The 19,232-nt window shown below is 39.4% G+C and overlaps 1 protein-coding gene and 1 long non-coding RNA gene across 4 annotated transcripts; one reads left to right on the top strand and one right to left on the bottom strand.

Moving 5' to 3' along the window:
- Nucleotides 1–972: 972 nt before the first annotated feature.
- Nucleotides 973–9,543, bottom strand: LOC144048666 (uncharacterized). The gene is made up of 2 exons (XR_013293396.1): nt 9,401–9,543; nt 973–9,243 (listed from the first exon to the last, which is right to left on the bottom strand). It is a non-coding gene; the product is annotated as an uncharacterized LOC144048666 (long non-coding RNA).
- On the top strand, nt 4,429–10,147 carry isl1a (ISL LIM homeobox 1a). Of its 3 annotated transcripts, none has more exons than XM_077560881.1 (6): nt 4,440–4,735; nt 4,947–5,136; nt 5,499–5,758; nt 7,216–7,502; nt 7,859–8,026; nt 9,034–10,147. In XM_077560881.1, the coding sequence occupies exons 1-6, from the start codon at nt 4,708–4,710 to the stop codon at nt 9,148–9,150; spliced, it is 1,050 nt and encodes a 349-aa protein (XP_077417007.1). In that variant the 5' UTR covers nt 4,440–4,707; the 3' UTR covers nt 9,151–10,147. The 3 variants fall into 3 exon arrangements, with proteins under 3 accessions (XP_077417009.1, XP_077417007.1, XP_077417008.1); XM_077560882.1 differs by having other exon boundaries at nt 4,449–4,735; nt 7,219–7,502; XM_077560883.1 differs by lacking the exon at nt 9,034–10,147 and having other exon boundaries at nt 4,429–4,735; nt 7,824–8,006.
- Nucleotides 10,148–19,232: the final 9,085 nt, after the last annotated feature.

Genomic DNA, 19,232 nt, shown 5'->3' with positions numbered 1-19,232 from the left:
GGACCAGGATCCTTACTCTCATATGAAGACTAAAATCCATAAAATATTGAAATAATAAAAATTAAATGATTTAAAGCAAAAAAAAGGAAGTAGCTGAAGTATTTTCAAAAGCAACAAAGTTACACTAAGTTGTAGTCACAATACAGCTTATGATGTCCAATTTAGTGGACTTGTGATCAAGTGCCAATTCTTCACATTATAAAATCAATACTTGGATATTTTAACAATTATACTACTCCTTAGTTGTTGCTTGATGTCCTAATATGTTTTTTACTTGCAAGGTCCTCTTGGAATAGAAGGAATAGACACTTATTCCTTCCTTGCACATCACATCTGAAATTCTGATGGCCATCTTGTTGTCTGTCTGTTTTTGTTTTTGTTTGCGCTTGCAAAGGTTGACCACTGAATGGAAGTGTATGTCAAGACTATACTAGTGTCCACTGGAGTGGCTAATGGCCAACGGTGGCAAAAAGATTCATTTATACAGGAGCAAACGTTTTAATAGCTGTACACTGTAGTAATCACTTTATGTGCAAGGGTTAAAAGTCCCTGTAAATTAAAAATAAAAAAGTTTATGACTTTGACATGCCAAAGAATTAGTGTTAACAAGCTTTCCAAATGTGAATGATTAAAGAAATGGCCAAAGCTTCAAAATTGTGAAAAATCTAGCCCTTCTCTCAGCTCTCAGACGCTGTGGGCGTGGCTGCTGAATGCGCTGAAAACACGCCTCGCTCAAATGTCAACTGTCAATCAAATATGTTTGTACTTATAGCATCTTTCTTATGCCTGCATATACCTACATGCTGGGACTCATTTTTAGCCCTGGAGTTTCAGGGCTTAGACTGGCCCACTTTAGTTCACAATTTAATGAACATACACAATTTTACAGTCTGTGTATCAATGTAAAATAGATGAGCATTCCCTCCAACGATATTCATATTGCATTGATGGAAAATATTATTTACAATTGAATGCTCTTACAACAGCACGGTCTTTGTTTATTTGAACAAGTATTTGAACATAAAATGGGCAACAACAAAAAAGGACAAAAAAATAAACCAAATAAGCTAATTCACATTAAATGGGATATGACATTTTACACTACACAAGACACACTAACCAAATGATCTTAAACCAGCAAGATTAAGGCAACTAACACTGTTAGTACTCTTAATTTGAAATGTGTTTTCACCACTTCTGGTGCATAATACTGAGTTGACTGACGCTAACTTGAAGAAAGCAGTGGCAATCGTAGGAGGCTTTCCCATCATGCTTTGTGGCTGTCACTAGTAACACTTGTGATTGTGTTTTGCCTCTTTTATGTGTTATTTTTGTACAGACAATGTTTAATATAGTTACAGTATATTGTTTATTGTTTCTATTTGTGAATTAAAGTTTTGCTACTTTTGATATTAAATTATTGTAACTCTGTGACACCCTTAGTAACAAAGGCAGGCAGGCAATGTGACATATAATATAATGTCCTGTAAAAGTGATAGGAGTTACAGTTGATTGACAATGACACAGTCAACATAAAATGACATGGATACTCTATTTACAGGCTGATTTCAAAACAAATGTGTGGGCTGCGGGCTACGCAATCTTGCCTGACGATTTGCGGCCCACCGGGAATTGTCCCGACCCTCTAGATGGCCCAGTCCGGCCTGTTCCATTCCATCGTCTTGTCTTTGACAGATAGGCGATGATTCGCTGGGAGTTGCGTTGGGCTCTCAGCCGACGGCCGATTTGCGGCCCACCAGGAATTGTCCCGCAACTCTAGATGGCCCAGTCCAGGCCTGCCTACATCTTTGAGATGGGAAAATACAGTATATCCACTTCAAACCTCCACATCCTCGAATATATTCCATGGGCAGACGGCGTCTGGACACTAAACAAGGAAATTACTTTGGTTACACTGTAATGGTGGTAATAGGAATAATAATAATTATTGTTGTTGTTATGAATATACTATTATTATTATTGCTGTTATGTAAAATCTAAGTATATATTGTATACACTATTACTTATTACGAATAACAAGTCTATTAATCCTCATTCAGTCTAATAATATACCAGATAGCCTAATAGTACTATGTTTAGCTAAATTTCCAAATTGTAAAAAATATTTTGATGTTAAAATGGAGATGAAGAGGTAGGAATATAAAAGTTTATACTACTTCCTATTCCTTTTCAAACGTGTATGTCTGACTTATTACTGTAGTTGTCTTACTTTTTATCTTTGTTGCTTAAATATGATGTTGAGGGTTTTTTCTTTTGTTTGCTTCAATTGCTTTTTTTTCTTATTATTTTTTGCTGTTTAGAAGTTTTGGCTTCACAATTTCTATTTTCATTATTTTTTATTATTTATGCATGTTCGAAATAAAAATTTAAATCAAAGCATTAAATAGACGTTAGCGTGTGAAAATGACATTCTATCAGAAATGTTTACTTCTATAGTTATTCTCATTGTCCTGTATCTTTGGGACACCTGATCATGACATTTGCAGGGTCTAAAAATGTAAGTTTGATAATGATGATGATGATGCTGTTGCTGTTAATGAAGAGGAGGAGGATGATAAATCCTACTACGGCATTACAAGTTGTGGGAGCATAATGCACTCGATACATCTATCCATTTTCTGAACCGCTTACTCCATGCAAGGGTCTGGGGGTGCTGGTGCAAACTCACTGTTGAATTCTATGCCACAAGATGCTCTGGTGGTGCTTCAGCAAGGCTTGAATAGGTCACATTTGTCTTTGTGAAGGAGGCATGAATGAAGCTGGGCATTGGAATAAAATGTCCTTCAATCTGCTTTGGCAATATAACCAAACTCTAAAAATTCAAAAAATATTTTGTTTTTCACCAGGACAACATAGATTTGTCAGTAACGGTGTGATTAGAAGCCCACTAGCACAAAAAAAAAAAGGGGGGGGGGGGGGCACTGTCCAAATTTGGAACCTCATATTATTTGCAGAATAGCCTTGACCATTTGTGGTCAATTTTGCACTGGTGACCTACTGTATGTTTTAGCATACTGAATGTATTTAAATATTTTTGTTAAAGTAATGGGTTTGTTTGTTTTTTTTGCAATAAAAAGACTAAAATGTCTTCAGTGTTGTGATTTAACAAGTAGTGGATAGGATCCAAGAGTGGTACAAAAATATCAGATGTATTTGTATTTTAGGTATTTCAAAATGTAAAAATAAAAGGACAAGTATTTTTTAAATAAAAATCATAACTGCTTCGGAACGGTAGGTTGGACTAAAATATGTGTACCTTTTACAGCACTAGGGATTAGGGAACAACGCTATACCCTATAAACTTCTCCACTGTTTTGTCAGTTTTAATTAGCAATCACTTAAAAATGAAAAAGATGACTGATTCGTTAATCTATTTTCTTTTTTCGTTTTTTTTTTTACTTACACCCACAAAAAACGAAACAAAGAATGCGCATGTGACAATTTTAGGCTCAAATCTAAAATACAAAATAGAGCGTATTGGTAACATACAGGACTGAATTAGATTTAGAAGTTTAGTAATGAGCATTAGTAATAATTTTGCTAGCCACCACAATCAATCCAAGCAACGGCCATAATCCGTGATGCGTCAATGATCCTGCATCGACCATTATTCTATCAAGGCCAAACGTGTTGGAAGCCTTATGTAATCGGCTTTATAGCAACATTATGTCTGACATGCAAGATTTGCTTTTACCGCGGGTTTTGCATTGTTTTCAAAGTATTCATGTCCACGTGGAATCTGATTAGACGGATACTTCTGGCAAATCACTTCAACAACACATCATTTGTATTCTTCTTTCAATCATTGTGCAACGATACACGATGAACTGGATTGGATTTGGTTTTGGCGAACAACAGAAAATGCTCGTGACTCTAATTTAGTTTTTGTGTATTAAAAACAAATAACAAAATAGGGTTTTTTTCGATTATCAATTGAAATTGGAAATAAAGAATGACGCATGGATTGCCCTCCTGCTGTTGTGTTATTGCTCTTAGTTGATTACCAACACAAGAGGGCGTGCTTGTTTTTGTGTAATTACGCGCGCGCGCACGCGCTTGTCCTAGGCCTGTCACTGCCAGAATCCGCGACTGTCTATTGGGATCGCCCACTGTAACGTATCGTTTGGTTACCTAGAAAATACTGGACGTTCCATACTCCATGGTTAAAGGAAATAATATGAATAATTAAGGCAGCCTTCACATTTAGAGAATGTATCAGAGTGCACTTCCAACAGGCCAAACAGTTTTATCTTTTGTCAGTTGATTCTTAAAAAAAGAAGAAATTTAAAAAATGGAAATGTAAAACTGCAGTCAATGAAGTGCCGTTGCATAACTTTAACCTATTTGGTTTCCGACAGTACAATCGAGATAAGAAAATATGACAAACAGATCATTTAGACCACATAGTGTGCCACGGTGTTGGGGTGCCTGTCGGTGTTGCGCAGAGCTGCCCAGACTTTACAGAGCCAATCAGCTGGGCATGGAAATGACGCGCTGCTGTCCCACGTCAGTACCACTAGCGTAGAGTTTCACACACGCCGGGGAGAAACACACGCGCACACACGCACTCCCTCTCCGAGCCGGACGGCGCAGCCTCCCCTGGCTCCGCAGCAGACAACACATCAAGGAGTCCAGGCGTTGTAGTCCGCTCTGACCGTGGACCTAACATCGCCTTACTTGGTCAACATGGGAGACATGGGGGATCCACCCAAAAGTAAGTTCGATACCCACATGCTTCAATTCAATTATTTTAATTTAGGCTTATAGCCTACTCAGCTTGTTGCGACATTTAATTGACATTTTAACTTAAAAAATAAATCTTTTATTTAGGCTATTTATTATCTAGTCTATATTTTCAAGTTGAACCACTGCACTAATACGCCTATTCATCCGAATTATCCTTATACTAAACTACGCTTTTCTAGAAAAACGACTTGTGTCTCTGTGTGTGGGCTGCGGAAACCAGATCCACGACCAGTACATCCTGCGGGTCTCCCCAGACCTGGAGTGGCACGCTGCCTGTCTCAAATGCGCCGAGTGCAGTCAATACTTGGACGAGTCGTGCACGTGCTTCGTCAGGGACGGAAAGACGTATTGTAAACGGGACTACATCAGGTAACGACCGCGGCTGATGGGCAAGCGCTTTCACTAATTAGGGCTATTTTTAAATGAATTCTATTTTCCAGCTTTAGCATATGGTAAAATTATTTCCAATATTATTGTGACTCCAATTAATCTGTTACACCGTTTCTTGTTAACTAAACATACCAACTTTCTGCAATTCCAACAAGTGATTATAGGCCTGTTTGCAGCATTTCAAACGTGCACATACATTTGATACACATTATTTATCATAATTGCCTTCGTAAAATGTAAAAAATAAAAAAAATAAAAAACATTGCGCAAAAAAAAAGACAAATGTATCTATCCACTGCAATTTTGTCGGTTGATTGATACACGTTTGGTGTGTCCTGCAGGTTATACGGGATTAAATGCGCTAAATGCAGCATCGGTTTCAGCAAGAACGACTTTGTAATGAGGGCCCGATCCAAAGTCTACCACATCGAATGTTTCCGCTGTGTAGCCTGCAGCAGACAGCTCATCCCGGGGGATGAGTTCGCTCTGCGCGAAGACGGCCTCTTCTGCCGGGCCGACCACGACGTGGTGGAGCGGGCCACTATGGGACACGGAGACCGGCTCAGTCCGCTGCACCCCGCCCGACCGCTGCAAATGGCAGGTAAAGTGGGAAGCAGCCCGACGATTAATGAGCTGTCAAAGGTTCGCTAGGCTTCCCTACTGGTCTGCTATTGGATCGGTTTTCTTTCTATAGGTGATGCAATTTAGACAACTTGATTTAACGATTATAGATGACAACCATAACTGGTTATTCTGAGTTGTATGTGGTAGTGTGTGATGAGTATCCATTCGTTACACATTTGATACGGGCCATGGGGTTTCGTTGTGACCGAAAATTGCAGGTGCAGTGGGTTACATGTTTGCGTTTCGTTTCTTTGTATGTGCGCGTGCACCCCGTCCACACGCTGAAAGGTTCCAGTACACTTCATACCATCCAAATGTTCAGTGCGCAGCATCGCAAATAGATTTTGAATAGAGGAAATTATGACGCCGAACAAGGGAAATTACATGAGAAAATTATATCATTAAATCGAGATGTCACGATTTTTTTTTTTATTGTGTTAATACAATAAAAGAACGTAGGCCTGCAATTTACAAAACAATCATCCGGCTAATAGCAATAGGCCTCTATGTTGTCCGATAAAGCCAGCTGACAACTTTCTATAAAAACGGGCAAATCATGAACTTCTTAAATCAAAAAGAAAAAGAAAAAAAAGAGCGATGATTATGACATGTTGACGTAGGCTGCCTAATGAATACTGAGCTCTCTAAAAAAAATGCCATGGTTGCTGAAAATGAAATGCAGTGGGTCTCAAATGGGGGTTCGTGAAGGCACTACAGCGGTTACGTGAGATATTGATTATTTCAAAAGTATACGTTAATATTTCAGAAAAAAATATAAGTTCATTAAATTAATGTTATATGGATATTCAATTTCAGTGTCCTAAAACTGCAGTATCGCCCCCATACCAGAATGGTTTGACACAATTTGTCATATGCTATCTAGAATGACCTGGCAATCACTTGAAAACTATTTAAAATTCAGTTAAAAAAAATTATAACAGTTTTAATATGATCCCAATGTAGGACGATTAATGTTAAGAATTTGTATGTGCACAATTAAATTAATTATTTGTTTTTGGGTTATTTTTATTTCCAAATAGTTCAAGAGACCACATAAATACGAAGCGCGTAATGGTAGCTCTCGGTTTTAAGTATTTTTTTCTTTTCAATCAGAAATGCTTTGCGCTTGAGTTAGGGGGTACTTGGCTGAAAAAATATTTCACAGGGCGTACGTCACTGAAAAAAAGGTTGACAACCACTCCTAAGGGAATACAGGGAGTCCTCAAATTTACGTCGCACACGACCTACGTCGTTTCGACTTTACGGCGCCCGTGCCAACCTCCGCAGCACTTTCTTTTTCGTTAATTTCCTACAGTAATCACGCAATTTTAAAGTTATTTAAAGTTGTTATTTAAAGCTTTTGTTTACTTGGATTCATAACGATTTAACCTGATGTTTCCTTTTTTGGGTTTCTTGACCCGTCCCTTCTCACAGCAGAGCCCATCTCCGCCCGACAGTCTGTACTTCGGCCCCACATCCACAAACAGCCAGAGAAGACTACTCGAGTGCGGACAGTACTAAACGAGAAGCAGCTGCACACTTTGCGAACTTGCTACAATGCCAACCCGAGGCCCGACGCTCTAATGAAGGAGCAGCTGGTGGAGATGACCGGCCTTAGCCCGCGCGTTATCCGGGTCTGGTTCCAGAACAAGCGGTGTAAAGACAAGAAGAGGAGTATTCTAATGAAGCAGCTACAACAACAGCAGCCAAATGACAAGACAGTAAGATAAAGTTTTATTCAGTGGAGCATTTTACATTTTATTACCCTTCATTGAAGTAAAAACAATTCACAAGAGGCGCCAACCCAAGCGTAAGGTCCTGGTTCCACCTCGAGACATGTGTTGCGTTTACTAACATTAGGACACAAGAGCGCCAAACAGAATGGGCAACACCGGAACACAAAACACACTTGTTTGCCGATTGTTTTGACTGCCGGGTGATTAATGTCCGGTATAACTCTCCTCTCCCCAACCAGTCTCATATACGCCAACAAGCATAACCCCAGTAACCGACAAGCAGTCATCCTGTGTGATTACCTGCAGTGAATCCACTTTGAGCTGAGCATCCCCTCTTGCAGAACATCCAGGGAATGACAGGCACACCAATGGTGGCGGCCAGTCCCGAGCGGCACGACGGCGGCATCCAAGCGAACCCTGTGGAGGTGCAAAGCTACCAGCCGCCCTGGAAGGTCCTTAGCGACTTTGCCCTCCAGAGTGACATCGACCAGCCCGCTTTTCAGCAACTGGTGCGTTGCTTGACTTTTCTTCATCATTTGTTTCCCCAAGACTTATTTTTATTCTGTTAACGCTAACAAAGTAAATGCAGCATATTACCAAAAATAAAATGATTTTTATTTGAAATTACATATAGCCTTTATTGTAGTAGTTGGTCGTGATTATTTATTTATTTATTTATATTTATAAGCTACAGTAAGATAATGAACACGTTATAGCCGCTGAGATGCTATATGCATAGGCTAGCCATGAAAAAACAAAAGAAACCTGCATGTTTTCTTCTATTTCCTGTTCATTTTAATGTAGCCTTTCGCCCCCTTTTATTACTGGTGCCACTAAATGTGCAAGTGGCGCTTTTGGCAGTACACTGCCTGCATAGTTATTTATGTAAGCACTTAAGTGATTTTGTCATGAAAGCCTTCGGAAAATGTCTTGATCAAATTACACTCTTATCAGCTGCTTTAATATTTAAAATATTTTTAAATGAACATTTTAAGGGTGGACTCATTTTTTGGTTTTCCGTGTCTCATGACACGTAAAATGAAACAATCTCAAATGAGTTCCACATTGAGGCTAGATTATTTGATTATTCATATACAGACATCGTAATTTTAGCACAATTTGTCAATAAATAAAGATTTTGTCAAAATATAAGAACTTGCGACTTCCATATTTCTTCTTATATGTTTGTCTATAGTTTTATATTTTTCAAGAACGCGTTCTTGAAAAATACAAATTATTGGTTATAGTTATTGCCATGCCGTCATTATTATTATTATTATTATTATTATTATTATGTGATTTAATTTTAATATTATAATATTAATACAGTGACAACTCTTAATTCTAAACATTAAGCTTTGTCAGTGTGGGTGTAATTGTAAAATGAACATGCAACGCATTTTAAGTATATTCTGCTGATAATTATTTCATTTTAGACGCCACAATTTGCATGGGAATATATGTCACCTTCCCCAATTGGGGTTTGAAGATTCTCATCGCTGACTGGTTTCCACAGGTTAGTTTTTCGGAGGGCGGACCGGGTTCGAACTCAACTGGCAGCGAGGTAGCGTCTATGTCATCTCAGCTTCCAGACACACCGAACAGCATGGTGTCAAGTCCCATTGAAGCCTGAGTCCGAGGCTCTCTGGACAGACGGAAGTTCCCCATGTTCATCTCACCCCTCCAGACTGCACCTATAACAACCAATCTGGTTGCGTTTTTGACACTGTGAAGACAATCATGGGATTTTACCACCATCGACACCCAATTCTTGAATCCACACAGAAGAAAGAAACTTGCAACACTCAAGCCAACGCTGCTTGTCCATACACTTGATTTTTTTCTTTCCTTTTTTTTTTTTTGCCAAAAATGAAGACGCATACCGATTTCCAAGATTTTGGACTTCTGGGAGTCGAATTAAATCCCCATTTGTGAGACGCTCTGCGTTACAAAGTGAAGTTTTTTTTTTCTAAATCGAAAAATCACCGCTTCCCTGTTTTTCCCCTGACGAAAACAGGCCAGGTTTTCTTCCTGTGATAGATTTGAAGACCCAAGTATTAAAGCATTTGCAACAAGGTACCTCTATTTCGTCACAAAGCTCGGGGACATTCGTGTGAGTTCGGGGTCGCCCGAGAATATTGTTTTATTTTCCAAAGATGTGTATATCTATCCTTTAAGTTAAATATGCGTTAGGGCTTTGTTTGCGTGGAAAATATTATTTATTGTCAACAAAATTGCCACGTTTTCTGTATCTTTTTTTAAACTGAAGTAAAAAAGAGGTTTGATCTGTTTTTTCTTAGGCTAATTGCGATAGTTTGACTTGCAGCGGGCAAAATATTTGCAATTTCCTCTTTAATTTCGAAGAAAGTAGTAAGTGGCCGTCCGATAATTGCTTATTTATTCAGCTATTTAAATATACATGTTTTATTTATTTGCTACAGGTCGTAATATTTAATGTTTGGGAAACGTGGAGTTTCGATTAAATCAACTACTGCAATTGAATGGTGTAAAAGAAAATGTCACAATTTTTTTGGTTGATGTTTTGCCAGGAGTATTGTAATTCATGAAGTGAAAAACAAAAAACAAAAACGTTTACCTCTTTGACTTAAAATAAACGGATTACTCTGAAACTCTTTGTCCAAACCAAAGGTCTGTTTTCCATCACGATCTATTTACTGTGACCACTTTATCATTTTGGTACTGTTCTGTGTGTGCATATATTTTTCCACTTGTTTTTTTGCCCGAATAATTCGACATATACTCTGTCAAAAGTAAAAAAAATAAAAATAGAAAACATTAACAAAAAGGACCCCCTCCTCGACCGTTAATGTCATAGGATTTCTAAAAAGTTTTAATATTAATTCAATTGAATGGAAGCAAATACGTGTAATTTAATCTTGTTTGCAGACAAGCGTTTACGCAAACTCAAATAAGCTATATTTAAAAACAAATCAAAACTGCCGCTTGTGCTGCTTATGACGTAAACTGCAAAAAAAAATCGTATTTATTTAATTTGAAAATGTACATCACTTGCATATACGATCAAAAATGTGTTTAGTATTTTCTTGGCAAAGCGGATGGAATTACGTCATTTTGACACATTTTATACATGCAACTGGAAATTAAACAAAATTTTAATTCTGGTGCTCAAAGTGAATTTATTATTTCTATTAATGTCGGAACATAAAAAAAAAGAAAAAAGAAATCGAAGGTCAGTTGTATTACCACTCTTTTGAGTCGAGCAAAAATAGTTTTAAATCCAATACAATCTCCAAAACAGCGTGTTTTATTCTTTCATTGCAGGATGCGTCAGTAATTCTTCCTTTATCCATCCATCCATCCATTTTCTTAACTGCTTATTCCTCACAAGGGGAGAATTATAATTGTAATGTAGGTGCAAGGTGCGCCAACTTATTAAAGCCTGACTGCAACTTTTGGAGTTGACCACAATCCGTTCAATGACAATGTAATAATTTCAAAAGATGTTTTCCCATTTCATCCATCACTGAAATAATCTGTTAAACGGTGGGTACAACCTTATTTAACTGTACGGACAACTTTCTTAGTGATCTTAAAAATCGAGCTAGCTATATAGCAAATAAAACAAAAACTAATCACCCTTTAATGACGACTAATAAGGGGGAACGAAGAAGTGCGATCACACTGGTGTCTGAAAGGTGCGAATGGTGGTGGTCGGAAGGGCCGTAGGCCCACATTGGCATTGTCATTGTCCGCCTACCCCAGGGCAGCTGTGTCTAAGTAGCTTACCCAGTCTGAATGTATAAGCACACAAATAATGTATCCACTGTGAATTATCTTTGAGTGTCTAAAAGAGCGCTATACAAATCGGATATATTTTTATTATTATTATTATTATTATTATTAGCCTATAAAACGTGAGTGTTAGGGAGTTGGGTTATAGGGCTGACTTGCTTAAGATTTTTAAAATTCTATAGCCTATAATCAACAAGTCAAACGTTGTATACAGCGTAAGAAGGGAGGACTGCTTTGTATCATGAGAGATAAGACTGCACATAACCCCCCAGCACATTATGACATTACAGTGCCTAAAGGCTCATGCAGTTTGCGAAAGTCACATGAAAAAAACGCAGAAAACAGGTGAGCCTTCATTGTCCTGTGATGTCATTTTAATTCAACAGCAAGTGGCAAAAAGGCCATAAAATAAAAATGTGTAAATTTAGCTGGAAAAAGGTTAAATCACTCCAAAAACTTTCTTTATAGAAATATGTTTTATGTAGCCCCACTCGTCTAAATATGGTATTCTATTGTGTCTGACTCTGTAGAATATGAGTTAAGCAGCAAAATACACCCATATTTTTCCATCTCAAGGGGTTGGCCATTTTGCCACTTGCTGCCAAAGTGAAAATGACATCACAATTGCACAGGGCACAGGTAATCAATCAATCAAACCAATCATAACCAATCTCAGAAAACGTGAGCTGTGATTGGTTGTTACCTAGGCACTAAGCAACTGTGACGTCATGACCAATTGACAGCAATTAGCAAAATGGCTGCCCCCTGCGATCGATAAAAACGGGTGGATTTTGCTGGTTAATTCATATTCCACAAATGCAATATTAATCAGAATGCCATGTTTAGACTAGTGGGGGTGCATACAACATATTATTGTAAAGAACATTTTCGGGTTGACGTCCCCTTTAATCAATTTTTCACAAAGGCAAAATTAATACAAATACCATGTTTGGACGAGTGGGGGCTGCATAGAATATATTTAAAATAAGTTTTTTTACTTGACTTAATAGGCATATTTTTGTAGAAAATAAAGTTAAACTCTGAATGTCTACTACAATCCTATCAGGTGTGTAGTAACTGTACAAATCCATCTTTTGCCATTTAAATAGGATAAAGTGCATGAATTTGGAAGCAAAGTTTTAAACACATTGGATTTACGAATGCAAATCCATAAATCTGTCATTGTTCACTCAAAAGACATTGGTTTTGTCAGATATTTTAAATAATTGTCATTCGTAATTGCTTCATTTAAATTGGACTGACAAATATACAACATATACATACACACACACACATATACATTATATATATATATATATATATATATATATATATATATATATATATATATATATATATATATATATATATATACATACATACACACATATATACACACATACATACACATACATACACATACATACACACGGTTGGGGAGTGGGGTGGAGGACCGAAATGCAGGGAGCAAAAGGGGCAAGGCAGGGATGCAGTCAAAAAGGGGATTTAATTTAGAAAAAGGCAAACAAGGTACTTGGCAAAAATAACAAAATCATCAATGTCCAAAAACATAAGTCAAAGCAATAAACCAAACAGGAACACGGCTAGGCAAGGAAGCAGGGAACTAAATACACATAGTAACGAGACAACGAGAGACACCTGGACTTGAGGCTGCAGCAGACGTGGAGCCGGGTCGTGGACTTGAGGCTGCAGCAGACGTGGAGCCGGGTCGTGGACTTGAGGCTGCAGCAGACGTGGAGCCGGATCGTGGACTTGAGGCTGCAGCAGACGATGTTCGTGGACTTGAGGCGGCAGCAGACGATGTCTGTGGACTTGAGGCGGCAGCAGACGATGTCCGTGGACTTGAGGCGGCAGCAGACGATGTCCGTGGACTTCAGGGGGCAGCAGACGATGTCCGTGGACTTCAGGGGGCAGCAGACGATGTCCGTGGACTTGAGGCGTCAGCAGACGATGATCGTGGACTTGAGGCGGCAGCAGACGATGATCATGGACTTGAGGCGGCAGCAGACGATGATCGTGGACTTGAGGCAGCAGCGGAGATGTCCGTGGACTTCAGGGGGCAGCAGACGATGTCCGTGGACTTGAGGCGTCAGCAGACGATGATCGTGGACTTGAGGCGGCAGCAGACGATGATCATGGACTTGAGGCGGCAGCAGACGATGATCGTGGACTTGAGGCTGCAGCAGACGATGTTCGTGGAGTTGAGGCTGCAGCAGACGATGTTCGTGGACTTGAGGCTGCAGTAAATGAGAATCATAAACTTGAGGCTACAGTAAATGAGAATCATGGACTTGAGGCTACAGTAAATGAGAATCATGGACTTGAGGCTACAGTAAATGAGAATCATGGACTTGAGGACTGTCCGACCTGTCACGCAGACCGCCACCAGCCAAAGCCAGGTGCCGTAGGGCTTCGTCTAACGATGCTATGGTCAAAGTTCCGGAGGCAAGCATTTCTTTGTGGCAGATCAACAGTCTGGACAGCGCCCCCAATGGGTCTTTCTGTGGTCGTGTCATTTTTTCAGGTTGAGGAGTGGGGTGGAGGACCCAAATGGAGGGAGCAAAAGGAGCAAGGCAGGGATGCAGTCAAAAAGGGGATTTAATTAAGAAAAAGGCAAACAAGGTACTTGGCAAAAATAACAAAATCAACAATGTCCAAAAACATAAGTCAAAGCAACAAACCAAACAGGAACATGGCTAGGCAAGGAAGCAGGGAACTAAATACACATAGTAACGAGACAACGAGAGACACCTGGACTTGAGGCTGCAGCAGACGTGGAGCCGGGTCGTGGACTTGAGGCTGCAGCAGACGTGGAGCCGGGTCGTGGACTTGAGGTTGCAGCAGACGATGTTCGTGGACTTGAGGCTGCAGCAGACGATGTTCGTGGACTTGAGGCTGCAGCAGGAGATGTTCGTGGACTTGAGGCTGCAGCAGAGATGTTCGTGGACTTGAGGCTGCAGTAAATAAGAATCATAAACTTGAGGCTACAGTAAATGAGAATCATGGACTTGAGGCTACAGTAAATGAGAATCATGGACTTGGGGACTGTCCGACCTGTCACCCAGATCATCACCAGCCAAAGCCAGGTGCCGCAGGGCTTCGTCTAACGATGCTATGGTCGAAGCTACGGAGGCAAGCATTTCTTTGTGGCAGATCAACAGTGCCCCCGCTGGGTCTTTCTGTGGTCGTGTCATTTTGTCAGGTTGAGGAGTGGGGTGGAGTACCCAAATGCAGGGAGCAAAAGGAGCAAGGCAGGGATGCAGTCAAAGAGGGGATTTAATTAAGAAAAAGGCAAATTAGAGACCCATTATTTCCGACGCTAATATAGGGCTTTGGATGCAACATTTTGTGTCTTGCTTGTGCACGACATTCACTGATGTGTGACGTGTTCACTGCATGCCGAGCCAAGATATTCTATTGGCACTTTAATGCTCTGAACCAGTGACATGTTGGAAAAACAAACAAACGTAGGTATTGGTACATTGTTTTTATTTCCATTGATATTAATTTTTTTGTATTTAATTTTTGAATTATACTTTCCATTTTATTTATTGTTGGCAGTTTTGGTCCTCCATACTATGGTTCCATGCTATGAGATAGTAAGCTAGCCAGCATTACCCCACCCGATACTTCTCTGCATTGTCTTAACCAGTCTCTGGAGCCTCTTCCATGTTCTGTGCGTCAATGCAGTGGGAGAACCACACTGTCAAGTGGTACGTGAGAATGTTCTCGATGGTCAAGTGGTAGAAGGACACGAGCAGCTTCTGATTAATGTTGCTTTTTCTGAGCACCGTGCTTTCTTGATGACAGCCGAGGTGTCTCCAGACTAGTGTTGATTTTATCAGCCATTTTTAAATTTAGTTAAAGTTTTAGTCCAATTTTAATCACACCTTTTATTATAGTTAGTCAACATCATCCCATTTTTATTTAGTCACCTTTTAGTCGACTACAAGTCGAGCATTTTAATCTTTATTTTAGTCCAAGAAAAAATAATAATTTTTTCATGTCTCGGTTCTGTGGGGTTTGTTTTTTGTTTAGTTTTGGGTGTTTGTGTCCTTAGTCTGTGTCATCTATGTTCTGTTTATGTTGTCTCTGTGTCCTTCACTTGTCTCGTTAAGCTTTATGTGATCCACCTGTGTTTGCCTGACCTTTCTAGTGTGTCAACCCATCAGTGCCCCCTGCCACTTGTGTCTTGCGCAGGTGTGTCTCATCATGTCAATTAGTGTTGGTGTATTAAGGCCCCGTCCAAACAAGCAAAGTTCCTCAAACAAATCTCATACACACAGAAGCTTTTCAAGACATGCGTGTGTCCAAAAGAAGATGCTGAGGATGTTTAATGGCTGTAAAGTATATGACAAGTCTGGAGTGGCGCTATAGCGCAGCCACAGGGAGTTAACAGAAAGAGTAGAGGAAGAATCAGCCAAGAAGACTAACACTTTTTTTTCTTTTTAACTTTATTGCAATTTACAGAACAAACATGGCTTTGCATGTATCGAAACAACATGAAGAAGACAAACACAAGAGAAGTGACAATGACGGGTGATTCAAGTACAACATCGATTGTTGAATGTGGGAATAAAGAAGCAAAATATTTTTGCTGCATAAGCAAGCTAAATAAACGTATTTTGCTATCATTGTTGGTGGTAGTGTTTTACAGAAGTATAGCACTGTTTAGGTGTTTGTGGCATCATTCATGGGAAAAAAAAGGTGTCAAATTCACTAGAGTGCATGAAATAATATCGTTTCACAAAAAGCTTGATTTCTCCGTTTTTTTGTTTCAAAACAGAGCATTTGGGTGAAACTAACCATTTTCTATTGTTGATTACTGAAAAACGGAATAAGGTAGAAACAAACTTTTTTTTCTGATGAAAGATGAGAGTCCAATCTTTCATTTGGTAGTATGTGTGTTTCCATAGTCCAAACACAAAATTTTCTCTCTCAGCTTTCATCAGAAAAAAAAAGTTTGTTTCTACCTTATTCCTTTCTTCAGTAATCAACAATAGAAAATGGTTACTTTCACCGAAATTCTCTGTTTTGAAACAAAAAACGGAGAAAAAGAGCTTTTTGTGAAACGATGTTATTTCATGCACTCTAGTGAATTGTACACTTCTTTTTGTCCATGAATGATGCCACAAACACCTAAATAGTGCTTTACTTCTGTAAAACGCTTTCACCAACAATGAAAAAGTGTTTTTTGATTGCAAAATACGTTTATTTCCATTCAACAGTGTAACAATTTGACAAAACAATTTCGCAAACTATTTACAAATGTGTGCAACTGTGGTACTACTTACAATTATGTGGATGTTTCAAATACAGTTTTTCCTTTTGTAACGCTCTCCTGCGTGCAAGGAGACGCCAGGACTCGCACAACAGTTTACTTTCACTTTCGCATTGGTCCGTTTTGCGTGCAAACGTTACACTTTCTTGACGGGCTTTTTTTCCGGGGAATAAAAAGCAAGTAGCAGACTGTACACACTTCCTCCGATGAATATGCATTGGACTCGGGGCACTCTCCGTCGTCCGATCGAACGTCCGCCTGTGCGTGCTTGGTTGCGCTCCGCGTTACGACACCGTCATAGCCGCCGCGTCAGCGGTTCCAATTTCGCCGTCAAGCTCGGATTCACCTTCATCATCATCGATGATGATCATCGTCGTAATCAATGTACTATTTTAGCGTTGGTCGATGCCTTTCGTCTTGTAAGTGTAGAGCTGCTTGCAAACGCTCGCCATTGCCCGTTCCCTCCTCCATCTAGCTCCATCTAACGTCTTCTACTGCCGCGTCAATGCTTCCCAACCACGGAGTCACCATCATCTTCATCATCGATGATGATCATCGTCGTCAACAATGTGCTCTTTCAGCGATGCTTTTGGTCTTTGAAAAAAACGGCTCGGGCGTGAGCTCCTCGCGACCGGCCGCCATTTTTCCTTTGTCTTCCATTCTCATCTCCTGCTCGACGCTCTAGCTCCGCCTCTACCGACGCCCACCCGATCTTGTCAAAAGAGAGTCATCGCTGCCCTCTAGGGGCCAAAAATAGTCATTAGGCACAACAGACCGGCTGGAAACTTTCACCACAGCTCCGGAAGCCTTGCCCGCACCCGTTTAAAAAAAAAAAAATAAATAAATAATTGGATGACGTCTTTTAGACGTCATTGGCAGTGGTCCGTAGGTTTTTACTTGACGTCTATAAACGTCAATGGCAGTGAAAGAGTTAAAAAATAAATAAATAGAACTTTGCCTTCACTTATAATTATTTTATAAAACACTAGCTTAAAAAAAAAACATTCAAAATGTCCAATATGGTCAATTGGATTTTAGGAACACAACTTAAAGTGCATTATAAGTGCAATATAACATGGACCATGTATAAAATAATTATGTATCTTGCCTTATATCGCACTTAAAATTGTGTTCCTAAATCCTAATGGCCATATTAGACATTTTGAGTTTATATATATATTTTTAAATTTAATGGGCATTATAAAATAAATTAAGACAAAGTTCTATTTGTCTGATTTCATTTTATTATTTTTTTTGAAAAACAATCTGATCCGTGACTTTTGTGATCCGTTGCACCTCTAGTTGTTTGGGTACAAAAACTATGAGGTGGTCAACAAAAAAATAATTGCTGTATGTCCAAGATTAGATCACTGACAGAGAGGCAACAACTTCAAACTTCGTTCAACATCTGAAGAATGATAAGTAAGCTAATGTCAGTTGTTTATAGGCTAATTATCATTACTAGCTGCGTAGTTAATGAGACTGTAAACTCACTGGTAACACATTGCAAACATGGCAATCTGTTGCACCATTCTAGGTTCACTCAAAGTGTAGGACTTGTGAACTGCTTGAGACTTGTCAGTCTTGACTCGGGACTTGACTCCGGACTTGTCAATCTTGACTTGGGACTTGATTCGGGACTTGAGGGCAAAGATTTAAGACTCTTATTCTTCTTTTAAATTACAGGTGGATCCCAACTCTATGGTGTATACCGCCACTTACAGCGGCGGAGTCCCCTCTCAATATTCGCAAAAGAAGAACAAGATGGAAACGGGCATAAGTCGTATGTCGTATGTTTTGCACATTTTCAGTATATTTGCTTACATTTTTTTAAACAATTGGATGGGAACCTGATTGCTGTGTTAGGGACAGATTAGCAGAGACAGGATTTTACAAAATCATAATTTTCGTCTCGTCGTTTGTGAACTAAAATGTCCTTAGATTTTAGTCCAGTCTTTATTAAATTATCTTAATTAATTAATTGGGGTTTTAATCTAGTCTAGTCTAGTTTTCGTCCGGTGAAAAATGTGTGTTGACAAAAAAAATAAATATATATATATAGTTTTTGTTAACAAAATGAACACTACTCCAGACCAGGAGAGATTATCAAAGATCATGTTCCACAGGCCAGAAAGGTGAAGGTGTGGACCATCTCCACACCATCCCATTGACAAACAGGTGGACCAGATCAGCTGTGCCTCCCAAAGTCCAGGATAATCTCCTTTGTTTTTGTCGAGTACATAACCAAGTTGTTTCCTGAGTGTCACAGTCAGTTGCAAGACCTACCTGTAGGGGGACTGAACCCCTATGTAATCAATCGCACCAATGTTGCAGTCTGCGAACTTTACTATAGTGTTTTTGTAGTGGGGGCGTCGCCAGTCAGTGATGTAGTGTGTGTGTAGAGCAGTGGCATCAGCACACAGCCTTGCTGAGTCTTCAAGAGAATGAGAAGTGGGTTTGACTAACTGAGGTCAGTTACTCCTTAATCCAGAAGCAAGTGAGTGGGGGGAGTCCCAAATCAACAAATTTACTGAACAGGATGTCAAGGATGATTGTGTTTAAGTCTGAGCTGTAGTTGATGAAGCGCATTCTGACATAGCTCTTGCGGTGTTCAAGGTGGTTTAATATAGTATGGAGGG

Source organism: Vanacampus margaritifer, chromosome 3 (assembly GCF_051991255.1).
Source record: "Vanacampus margaritifer isolate UIUO_Vmar chromosome 3, RoL_Vmar_1.0, whole genome shotgun sequence".
Lineage (NCBI taxonomy): Eukaryota > Metazoa > Chordata > Actinopteri > Syngnathiformes > Syngnathidae > Vanacampus > Vanacampus margaritifer.
Note: the sequence above shows the minus strand (reverse complement) of the source record. Positions and strands in the feature narration are given on the sequence as shown.

Coding starts and splice junctions, on each gene's coding strand:
- isl1a (XM_077560881.1), top strand. CDS start 4,708: ATGGGAGACATGGGGGATCCACCCAAAA. Junction 5,759..7,215: donor CCGACCGCTGCAAATGGCAG/GTAAAGTGGGAA, acceptor CCCTTCTCACAG/CAGAGCCCATCTCCGCCCGA. Junction 7,503..7,858: donor AGCAGCCAAATGACAAGACA/GTAAGATAAAGT, acceptor CCCCTCTTGCAG/AACATCCAGGGAATGACAGG.